This window comes from Periplaneta americana, chromosome 2 (genome assembly GCF_040183065.1).
Source record: "Periplaneta americana isolate PAMFEO1 chromosome 2, P.americana_PAMFEO1_priV1, whole genome shotgun sequence".
NCBI classification, from domain to species: domain Eukaryota; kingdom Metazoa; phylum Arthropoda; class Insecta; order Blattodea; family Blattidae; genus Periplaneta; species Periplaneta americana.
Genome location: NC_091118.1, coordinates 149372961 through 149385549, shown reverse-complemented (window position 1 = coordinate 149385549; position 12589 = coordinate 149372961). Strand labels below are relative to the sequence as shown.

Here is a 12589-nt window from a genome sequence, read left to right as displayed (position 1 = left end):
CACGACAAATTATTGGGTGGACTCGGACCTCACGAGCCCATATAAGTTGGCACCACTGCGTAACACCACTTCCAAAGCCTTGCATCTGCCCCGGTCAGGTCCATGCGAGTGGTCACTCTCTTTTATGAAATTCATAAATCCCACTTGCTATAGGCCTATGTATTCGCGATAAGCTTTGTCCTCTTTTCTCGCATCTCTATTCAATGTTTCTTCCACTTGCCCTTGCTTCGTATAAAGGCACTAATTATATATCAATTTTGATTTCCCCTTTTCTGATAACGTTAACCTTGAACGATCCATAATTTTATACACTTTAAAATGTAGAATGTATTATTAAATACAGTACTTTTCGATTTAGAATGTTTTATTCAGTTTAAAATCTTGTCGTTTTCATAAAAACTTAGCATTCTTTGATGCACTATTGTGGTAGGCCTACCTACTGTCCGGGACGAATTACAATGGAACCAATTGACCGGGACAGACTTGTAAAATGTACCAACCGTCGCACTTACGAATTGTTTTCTGGAACGAATTGTCGTAGTGAGAAATTGGCCGGGACGAATTGTCGCGACACCTTTCTATCGCAATTTCCACTTCAGAAAGTGTGGATTCGGGTAGAAATGGTTCAGCAGTATGTATATGAATATCCTCCCGAACATATCTATTCGGCCTATGTACATTTAGTAATTGCCCAAAATATGTTTTTCACCTGTTCAGGATGAAATGAGAGTCTGCAAGCAAGTCACCATTCTCATCCTTCTTGCCTGATATTCTTTCGTATATTCCTTTATGCCCTTATATAGATCACTATAGGAATATCACTTTTACTGACGTCGTACAAAATGTTGTCCAATACTTTTTTGAGAAGATTAACTTCATATGTGGATGACATTATTGAAGAACATCAGTGTGGTTTTAGGCGTAATAGTTCGTAATGATAATATTTTTTGTATTCGACAGATATTGGAGAAAAATGGGAGTATAAGGGCACAGTACATCAGTTATTCATAGATTTCAAAAAGGCATATGACTCGGTTAAGAGAGAAGTTTTATATAATATTCTTATTGAATTTGGTATTCCCAAGAAACTTGTTCGATTAATTAAAATATATCTCAATGAAACATACAGTAGAGTCCGTGTAAGCCAGTTTCTGTCTGACGCTTTTTCAATTCACTGCGGACTAAACCAAGGAAATTCACTATCACCTCTACTTTTTAACTTTGCTCTAGAATATGCCCTTAGGATGGTTCAGGAAAACAGGGAGGGTTTGGAATTGAACGGGTTACATCTGCTGCTTGTTTATGCTGATGACGTGAATATGTTAGAAGAAAATCCACAAACTATTAGGGAAAACAAGGAAATTTTATTTGAAGCAATTAAGAAGATAGATTTGAAAGTAAATCCCGAAAAGACAAAGTATATCATTATGTCTCGTGACCAGGACTTAGTACGAAATGAAAATATAAAAATTAATAATTTATCCTTTGAAGAGGTGAAAAACAATAACAAATATAAATGACATTGGAGATTAATATGAGAAATGCCTGTTTTTATTCGGTTGAGAAGCTTTTGTCATCCAATCTGCCTTCAAAAAAACTGAAAGTTAGAATTTATAAAACAGTTATATTACCGGTTGTTCTTTATGATTGTGAAACTTGGACTCTCACTTTGAGGAAGAAACATGGGTTAAAAATGTTCGAGAATAAGATGCTTAGAAAAATATTTGTGGCTAAGAGGGATGAAGTTACAAGAGAATGGAGAAAGTTACACAATGCAGAACTGCACGCATTATATTCTTCACATAACATAATTAGTAACATTAAAAATCCAGATGTTTGAGATGGGCAGGATATGTAGAACGTATGGGTGAATCCAGAAATACGTATAGAGTGTTAGTTGGGAGAACCTGAAGAAGAAAGATCTTTGAGGAGGCCGAGAAGTAGATGGAAGGGTAATATTAAAATAGATTTGATGGAGGTGGGATATGATGGTAGAATAGAATGGAATGTTTTATTTTCTCTGGCAGAGTTAACACCATAAGACCATTGTTGTTGTTTGTATTAGGGATCTGTTGTTAACTATTGGGCTTGAAATTTGCGAGGCTGAATTGGGCAGGATTTAAATTGGATTATATTAGTTTTGCTACAGTCAAACAGAATACAGATTAGATTAAGTTATTGCTGACTTTCCTTAATTAAATGGTAGGGACTGGCTAAATCTTGCTCAGGATAAGGACCGATTCTGGGCTTATGTGAGGACGGCAATGAACCTTCAGGTTCTCTAAAAGCAATTGTAGATTATAATATACTCCTGGGACAAGAGTTATATTATATAGAGGTCTCCGAAGTGAGAACGTGATTCTGCTAACAGAAAGGATTTGTAGGCTAATGGATGCAATCGAAGAGAATTTGATAGAGAGCAGCACTTAATATAATAATTCTCTCTATCCTAATTTTTTTAACTAGTCGTTAAAACTTAATTGAAGAATATTGCTGGAAAATCTTTTAAGTGTAGTGTAAATATTCGTAATTTAAATATGGTATTGTATTGATTAAGACTGGTTGAGTGGAAGAGAAGGCCTTATGGCCTTAACTCTGCCAAAGAAAATAAAACATTCTATTCTAAATTAGCTGTATTAATAAAGGTTAGGTATATCTAACTTAACATTAATTTTTATTTATTTTCAGTACGACCAGTTGGTGTCAGATATGTCCTCCATTTACAGTAAGGCGAAGATCTGCGACTACAAGAATCCTAATAAATGTGATCTGAGTCTCGAACCAGGTGTAGTATTCCAAAGATTATATTTGGGTCACTTATATCGCGAAGTATTGTTAATATTTCAGTGTAAATGAATTGTAGATATAAGGAATCTAATACAGAATCCATTATAATTTATTTGCAGTTTCAACACTAACAATATTAAGAATTATTCTAGTATGTTGTATGCAATTTCAAAGTCGTATAAAATATTTATCATAATTTATTTTTATTATTATTATTATTATTATTATTATTATTATTATTATTATTATTATTATTATTATTACTGCTACTACTATTGATCATCTGGATACACGTCGTTACTAGTTTTTAAACGAAATAGTCAAGTAAAATTCATGTTAGTACGCAATTTAGAAGTTGTGAACCCATATTTGTTGGAGTGAGGCACTATTATTTATGACTATCTTTATACGAAGAAATTAATTAACTACAGTCTATAATCTATAAAAAACATTTTACCGAAATAAAAATATTATTATCAAAATAAAAAGATTAAGATGAGCTAGTCATGTCATGAGAAGTTTTGATAATTAACTAGTTTGGATGTAAAATGAAGAGTAGGTAGACCAAGATTGAAATGGATGGACAGTGTAGAAAAGGTTAGAAATAATTAGGAAAATAAGAAGAGAAGGAAGAAGATAGGCATCGCTGAAAAACTATACTTAGGTAGAGCAAGACTCAACAAGGATTGTGGTGCCATTGATTCACTTGATTGATTGAGTGTACGATTGATTGATTGGCTAGCTGGCTGGCTGATTGATTGATTGAATTTAAATATGGTTTATTTAACGACGCTCGCAACTGTAGAGGTTATATCAGAATCGCCAGTGTGTCGGGATTTTTTCCCGCAGGAGTTCTTTAAATGCCAGTAAATCTACTGACATCAGCCTGTCGCATTTAAACACACTTAAATGTCATTGACCTGGGCCGGGATCGAACCCGCAACCTCGAGCATAGAAGGCCAGCGCTGTACCAAGTACGCTACCGAGGCCGACGATTGATTGAATTGATTGATTGATTGATTGATTGATTGATTGATTGATTGATTAGTAAAATGACCAATTCATTCGTATTATTATCATTATTATTATTATTATTATTATTATTATTATTATTATTATTATTATTATTATTATTATTATTATTATTATTATTCGTACAAGAGTTAGTTAAAATCCAATAATCAATTTTATTTTACTTTCATACAACATTTTTGGGGGTAAAATTGATACCAACATTGGAATTACTAAATAATACTATTGTATTTAAATTATGCTCAACAGAACTAGTGGAGATTCTGGCCAAGAGCAGAGATCCAGAGGAGTTGAAACACGTATGGGTGGAATGGAGAAAAGTGTCTGGTGAGAAATGTCGAGGAATGTTCGAGCATTACGTGGCATTAAGCAACGAAGCTGCCACGCTCAACAGTGAGTACCCAACATTTATCCCGGATGTAATAAGAAATTGAAAACAATTTGGAAGTCTTACACAGCTTCAGTCTACTTTGCTTCATACGACTAGTTTGTTCAATACAAAATCATACGCTTTCAAGGTTTGGTTCTCATGTGATATTATGGCCTCACTTCTGGGGTGTTTCTCTTAAAGCGACTAGTTGTACGTGACGTTGAAAAATAAAACAAGGGTAACTGACAAGTTGCATATTTTAGTTTCTTAAAAAGAGACGACAGGGGTTTTCTTTAAATCCCATTGATTGCGTGACCAAGTTTTTACTCACTTCCTATGAGCTGTACTCTTCCTAAGCTTTTGTTTCATTTTAGACGATACTCCCCATTGTATTTGATACTCAAAAGTAGATTGCGCAACATTCGATAGACAGGAGCAAGCGTACGCGTTGGCAAGTGCAGCATCTAATGAAGACTACCTGAACTTCCTGTTACACATGCAAAGTGAAATTTTTCCCGTGTGTATCTCCAATAAAGTAGTTGTGACGTCAATTTGTGTCCAAGTGACTGTTGACGATTCTGACAAGTTGGCAAACCGTAAAACAGTTTTACTGCAGATTATTAAACTAGGAAAAAAATAATTCCTGGCACATTTTCAATGTCTAGAAATAAAAATTGATGTATAGAAATAAATTTACAAAAATGCCTGAATCTTTAGCAGTGATTGAGAGACGAGTTATATGTAAAAGGCATTTACTTGTAGGGTAATTCCATGCAAAACAGCATGACGAAAAACATTCATATCTCCAAATTTGTTAAAAATTGTACATTCAACTCTTTATGTCGTATATATTAATCATGTACAAAATTATGTTTGCGACAGCTACCATTTAAATGTAATGGGCAGTTAAAATATTTTTATTTGAGCACATAGCTCTATTTTAAATTTGTTTTCTGACCATAAGAATAATTACAAAAAAATTTTAAGGATATCGTTAGATAGCTTACAAAATAGGTTATTAAGATACTATAATTCAGTGCAGCTCTGAAAATTGTGTTTAAAGAAATTCAAAAATATATTTAAAAAAACGCCATTACATAAAATCGAATACTTCAGTTCGCATGAAAAAAATAAATGACAATTTGCTGAGCATTTTCATTAGGCTGTCAAATTTTCGTAATGGGATCTTCAAAATAAGGAAGTTATAAATTAAAACAACTCGCCGTGTAAAGGGTGATCTATGCCGCTGCGCCATGCGCCAACACTGCTGCTGGTCACTGCGAGAAGCGTTTCCGCGTTGACGACCGGTGCGCATCACACGTCTGATTTCAACTAGTTTCGGTACTTCTGATGAATCAGAATAGGGTTTTATTGCTAACTTTCCATTAACTGGAATCACATAGTGAACACTTCTTGTTCCGGGAACAGTTTTGAGGCCGGCAAATCTTTGAGGATTTAGATTTTGTAACTACTTCTTCATGTTTTTCAATGGATGTGAATGACACAATAATTTCCTGTACATTGCATTTTGACCAATCATACAGTCCTTTAGGAGTTGAAATTAGAGTTTCTGGCTTTTGCAGCGATTCGCTTGATTGTACCCCTTACACTGTCACTGGGCCCTTTACCGTGATTAGTTCCAAAGAAAAGCCACTCCGCAGGTATTTGCAAATCGTGTTCATCCTTACGTTCAGGAGCATATGCTTCTTCACTCGTTGAATTTCCCGCCTCTGTTTGTAAACATTCTTTTTCGCTTGTTGTTTTGTCGACTTTACTTTCAGTCCCAGTAACTTCACTAATTATTTCAATTTTTGAAATCTTATGGAAAAAGCGTTCTCAAATAGCATCACCTACCACTAAATGCGGGGCCTTTTTACACATCCTACTTGTCACTTTTCTTTTACAGACTTGTGACGAATGTTTTTGAAGTCCGAAAGTGCTGCAAGACCACAGATGACGCCAACTTTTCGTCTTTAATTTAGGCATATTGCACACTTACAACTTAGAGTGACAGAACAGATCAAAATCGCCGTCTAAACTGAAGAGAAAAAGTTGCGCTGAGATTATAACAGGAAAAAAAAACTCTCACGTGAAATCTATTAGCGTACAGTTGAGCGGATGTCGCAACATCTAGCATTTGTCATATCGATCGCTAAGCGCGCGTGTGGATGTCTGGTATGAGCGCGTGATGTAATACACTGCACGCGACTTTGATCCTTAATGGCAACGTTTGCAATTCTTGTTTATTTAATATTTCTCAAAGTATTAGAGATCCCATCATAAATTTTTTGTAATAGATTAAGAAATTGTTTATCTCACCGTAAAAAATAGAGCATGGTAAAAAATATTCGATTTGAAAATATTAGCATTTCTTTATTTTACAGTAAGTTTTAATACATGCTCGAAGTAAAAATCCATAATAACTCAGAAGTAAGTTTAAATATATAGAGTCATCATTGTATTGGCACAATTTTTACGTTGATACAATGAAGCATGTCATTTTAATAATATTTTTAATAATAGTCTACATATCAACTCCCCAAATATTTCAGCCTTCATTACTTTTCAAGCATTGGTGAGATGAAGTTCATATTAGGCCATTTAACTATTTATTATTATGACATTAATTTACTAGAATATTGAAAAAATCCAGAACTTGACGTTACAAATTTTAAAATTTTGTATGGAATGGCACTAACTAGTTTTATGAGGCAAATTCAGCATTAATTTCGTTATTAATAAATTCATTGCTAACATAATGTAATACATTAGCTGTAAAATACACTTTTTTCAAAAAGTTAACAGTTACAGTTAAATAAATTAAAATAAACCTTTTCTTGAACGTGTGATGCATCAAATTCAAACAACATAGTTAGCACACTTTCTTATAATGTGTGATATTCCTATTTCACTTGTTTTGTATATATATATATATATATATATATATATATATATATATATATGTTTTATGTTACTGATGTCAAATAATGCCTCAGTATCTTTATTATAATTTATAACGTTATTCAAGTGACTTAGTACATACCGTACTGTACGTCTCATCTTCTTCGTGGCCACAATATTTTGTCTGGACTTAACATTACAACTAGACAATGTTGTTTAAGTGCAAATGGCTCGTGTTATTCTGGCCGGCTAAAAAGCTGCGACCTTCATGAACTGGTCGCATGAAAAGGGATATAGTGTTCCTGTGTTCCAATGATTCCTATTATCACAAAGCATCTCATACTTCACAATTGCTGAATTTATGCACTTCAATTTTTATACATTAGTAGGTTCTTGTCCCTATTATTATCATTTATTAAAGTTGTGTATATAGAAATTTCAAGATAAAGTGAGACTTAAAATACTCTATAATCCATAAAGTATGCGATGCGCGAATAGGTTTTCTAAATTAGTTTCAACTTTTTCACCAAAATGGAGACTTAATGTCTTTTTGTTTATTAAAATATGTGTTGAATTCTTATTTTCCAGATTTCACAGACAACGCAGAATACTGGCTGAAGGACTACGAATCTCCCGACTTCAGAGAGCAACTATCACGCCTGTGGGACCAATTGCAGCCTTTGTACTTGCAGATACATGCTTACGTCAGGAGGAAGCTCAGAGAAACTTACGGAGAAAATCTTGTCACTCCACGTGGACCGATACCTGCACATCTTCTGGGTAAGAAAAAACTGCATAAATTGTTTAGTATTACTTTTATACTATTTCATATTTATTTACGGATTTTTTTTAGAAGCTGGGGATAAATATGAATACAGTAAGAATTCTTGCACAATTTTTTGTACAACGTCCTGCGTTCTGGCGTCTCTCGGCACTGTAGCCTGGCAAGCAGACCACCAGCCCTCGCAGATAATATTCTTGCTGTTTCACGGCACTACAGTCTGGCAAGTGATCGTTTGCTTAACTAATCAATTACTTAAATTAATGGAGAGAATCTTACCTAATTTTTATAGCAATTGCTCAAAATGTCTTCCATTATATTCTATATATGAAGTCGAAGAAAATCTAACGCATTACTGGACACAGAGTAATCTCGTAGCTATGTAAGAATGCGGTATCTTAGGTTTGCTTTAAGCCCGTTTCAGGACGTAATGTGTGAGTTTTCCTTATCAGTTGTTAAACTAGACTAGCGACACAATTGGACGGAGTTATGAAATAATAGATCAACCGACAATTAAAAAAAAAGAGCTATTTCCACAAATCTGTTGATGGCAGCTAATTTAACTCGGAAAAAATTAAGAATACGATATCTGAATTTTGCTGCTATTTATAAGCAAAAATTCGTTTATTGCATAAAATTCATTTATTTATTTTGTTTTGAAATATTAATTCAACTGCTTGTATCTTATTAAAAATCGGTTAGCCTTTTTTATATTATTTGTGCTATTTTTCTGTAATAGTATGAATGTTATAATACTTCTTGCATAAAATGTTTTATGAAAAACAGATTTATTTAAATGGCCAATATCTCGAAACAGGTTTTTGGCGCTTGGTCTCTTATTGTGTAACTACGTCCAATTCTTCTGTCACTTTATATTGTCAATCTCTTTTAACAAGCTGTCTGAATTGTATTGAGAAATTCGTATTTTTTTTAATCATAGGTACCTAATTGTGTACACAATACAGCAGTGCATTTTTGTATTTGAAACTTATTACGCAGTTTCGGCAACGCTTTCCAAGAGACTACACACCCTTCGAAACATTGTGTTGTTAAATTATTTCATAAGTGTTAATAAGGATGAAATAAAATTACTAATACACATCATTAATGCGGAGGAGCTACAGCTAGTGTTCCAGGACTTCATACTTCACTGCAATATAATTAGTACGTATAGGACGTAATGCAAAGACATACTGAGTAACTTTATCTGAAGTTCAATATTAAGATTCCCTCCATTTCCTTACAAAAATAATTCACTAGTCACGCAAAAGATCATTTGCCAGATTAATGGCGTCAAACGTTATCCGCGAGATATGGCGATCTGCTTGCCAGATTGTAATATCGAGAGACGGCAGGAGATTTATCTCGCTCTGTACATAATATTATAGGCCTAATAATAATGAACTTGGCAATATTCTGATATTAAACACTTTACAATATTCGAAAGTAATTTTTACTGTGAAGTTCAAAAGACATAACGTATGTATAAACATTTGTGAATGCATTAGTGATTAAATAATAATAATAATAATAATAATAATAATAATAATAATAATAATAATAATTACGATTAGAGGATGTATTTTCCAAAAGAATATACGTAATTAATTTTTGTATATTCAGCAAATCATCGTATAACCAACCTAAATACGAATATTCTCGTAGATCGGCAGCATACTGCATCGGGCATTCTGTCTCGGACAGGACGGTTTTGTCTCGGACCGTTCGATGTACGGTGATTACACGCGTTCTTATGAGGCTGCAGCATTCGTCCGATGCAGTATGCTGTAGCCTCATAAGAATGCAAGTAGCCTAATCACCGTCACATCAAACGGTCCGAGACAAAACCGTCCTGTCTGAGACAGAATATCCGATCCAGTATGCTGCCGGCCTTAAGATAAGTTTTGTATCTCCATTTATTGGAACAGTATGCTTAGTTATTTTAATAAAATTAAGAGCTCATGTAAAAAAAAATCTGCCTTGTTATCAATTAATCGGATTTTTTGTTGCTAGTTATAGATTATGCATTATACACAAATGGTTTAGTCAAAGAATGTTGTCTTTTTTTTTTTTTTGTAAAGATTATCATGAATACCATTTTACACTAAATTGAATTAAATTGTAACTCAACTTACGATTTCTGGACAAAAGAATCTGGAATTCAATTTTGGGATAGATTGTCCGAGATTTATGACAACAGTAGCGCGACTTTTCTTTTAGGAGTACCTACTTCGATCTTCCTGTCATTCTATTTATGTAATTATTCCATAATCACCACAAACGTTTTACTGTCTTTGAATATATTATATACGTAATTAAAAAAATAAGTTAAATACAGAACTATATTCCATTACTCTCTGCAAGAGTTATTATGAAAAAAGTAATAGCTCAAGATAATGTGTGATGTGTGGTTGTAGGTAATATGTGGTCACAGAAGTGGGGTAATATTGAGAGCATTTCTACCCCATATCCTGGCAAAGATAAAATCGATGTGACGTCAACTATGCTTAAGCAGGTATGTACTGATCAACATTATTGACACTCATATCGAATTATCGTTACGTTTTCACTCAGGTAACATGTGGTCTCACTCGTGGAATAATATAATGGATATATCTTCGCCTTATCCCGAGAAGGAAGCAGTAGATGTCACTCCCCAAATGAAAAAGCAGGTAACCAACGTATTTTCCTCTTTGTCTACTTGCTTCATGTCGTATAAATTTCTGAAACAATATTTCTCTTACCTGTTTTTCCTCTTTATTCCAATATTACTGTCTACACGCCTTTGAGACATACAACTGAAAATAATGTTATGTTTTTATTATGAAAGAAGACGCACAGTAGTAGCGTTGTGGTCCAAGCAGTCGAAGGTATCATGCCTAGGACTCGCATTACGGAATGATCGTTGGTTCGAGTCCTCATGAGGAAGGAGTTCCTTATGAAATTTCGGTCAGTGTATGGGACCGGTTCCCACCCAGTATCACGACGAACTTGGGGAGCAAAGACAAGTAGCGAAATCCGGTTTCGAAAACCAGCTATAGCGGCTGGAGGATCGTCGTGCTGGACACAAGACACTTTCATTGTAGTTCGATGATCGTTCACCTCTGCTGAGGCATGTTAACATGAGATCAAGGCTGTCGCGTCACGAACGGACACATAGTAGCTATCAAGTAAGAAAATTAGACACGCAAGATGAAACAGATGCAGATATACACTGAGACTAACACATTTGACAACTAAAATATAAATAAGGAAAATATTCCTATATATGCATATAGAAGGAGAGATTGAGCTAGTGAAGTCTTGTTATAGAGCAAACGTAGACAAATAATACTGGACAACAGCCAAAAAGTTACGGAACCAAAATAAGCGATTTCTGATTAATTTTGTACCGCTAATGACGAATATGACAGTAAAACTGGACGCAGTGGGCAGGTATAGAATATGTTGGTTCTCCGTCCACAGTCCACAGGCGTTGAATGACGTCTCTGTGACTCGTACGCAATCACATAACACAGACATTGAATACAAATATCCTTCCCTACCAAGTCAATGTCGCGTGGAGTGGAAGGAAGGGATGAGTGACGTACGCCACAATTGGCGCCCACTTCAGCAAGCCTGATATAGAAGGTCGATAATAGATCTGCCGTTTAAGTCCCTATCATTTCATGCTTTGTTGGTTAATCTCTCTTCCCATTGGAAACCACGAGCTGCTATTTTTTTAATTTGGTCAGTCAACCTCAATCGAGGTCTTCTTCTGGGCCGATTACCTTTCAGTTTCAAATTTAACATTCTCCTGGGTAATATGTATTTCTGCGTTCTTATGGTATACCTATATCATTTCAATTTATTTACTTCTAAATTTATCTGAAATTGTTATACATTTAAAATTTCTATATTTTCTTATTTTTTATTCTGTCCATTTTGGTTTTCTATAAAATTCCACGAAATTTTCATATTTTCTGCAGCTTCATTTCTATTAATTTCTTCTTGTGTATATGGTCAAGTTTCAGATGCACATATAAGAACTGGTTGAATAATGGGGTACTGGCCTTAAAATACCTCGTAAAGATAAGATTCAATAATTTTTCTGTCGTAATCCATATTCAGACTGAGTAGTCTGATGTGCTAACTAGTGTCAGTATTTCACAGTGTTTACAATATTCTGTATGAAAATTACAAATCCTATACTTCCTTATATAGGGCTACACTCCTCTTAAGATGTTTAAACTGTCTGAGGAATTCTTCACGTCTCTTAATCTAAGTGCCATGCCTGATATATTCTGGGAACGCTCTATCCTGGAAAAACCGGAAGGCAGAGAACTCATATGCCATGCTTCAGCGTGGGACTTCTATGACAGCAAGGATTTCAGGTATAAGTCAATTCATTTATTGATTTTGTTACAAATGTGACATAAAAACGACAGGTATTAAGGTGTTCTTGTTTATTTTATAAACCAATCAGGAACATGCGGTATATGTTATATTTTTAAATGTATTCTATGGCTCTTATTTAGGGGAAAGAAAGTATATGGTTTCATAAAAATGCAGGGTGCTTCAAGGGGAATAGTGAATATTTTACGAGGTAGTAGCACAGTCTAGTATATACAGTCAGAAGCTTGAGTTTGTGGGGGTACTAGAAACAATAGGTTGTGCAGGTACTATTTTGCATTATCTGTAATGAGGCGATAGTAGCGATCCTAGTGGTTAGCAACAAT

General features: G+C 34.4%; 1 protein-coding gene across 5 annotated transcripts in view; it reads left to right on the top strand.

Moving 5' to 3' along the window:
* The window catches only part of LOC138694698 (angiotensin-converting enzyme-like), a 69634-nt gene that overhangs the window by 42175 nt on the left and 14870 nt on the right, over positions 1-12589 (top strand). For 3 of the 5 annotated variants that reach the window (XM_069818686.1, XM_069818684.1, XM_069818685.1), the window contains 5 exons: positions 2689-2785; positions 4069-4212; positions 7679-7870; positions 10289-10386; positions 12075-12244. In XM_069818686.1, coding sequence (XP_069674787.1) covers positions 2689-2785; positions 4069-4212; positions 7679-7870; positions 10289-10386; positions 12075-12244 — 701 coding nt within the window. Of the gene's footprint in view, positions 1-2688; positions 2786-4068; positions 4213-7678; positions 7871-10288; positions 10387-10445; positions 10544-12074; positions 12245-12589 lie in introns of all 5 variants that reach the window. The other 2 variants (XM_069818687.1, XM_069818688.1) reach the window with 1 other exon arrangement.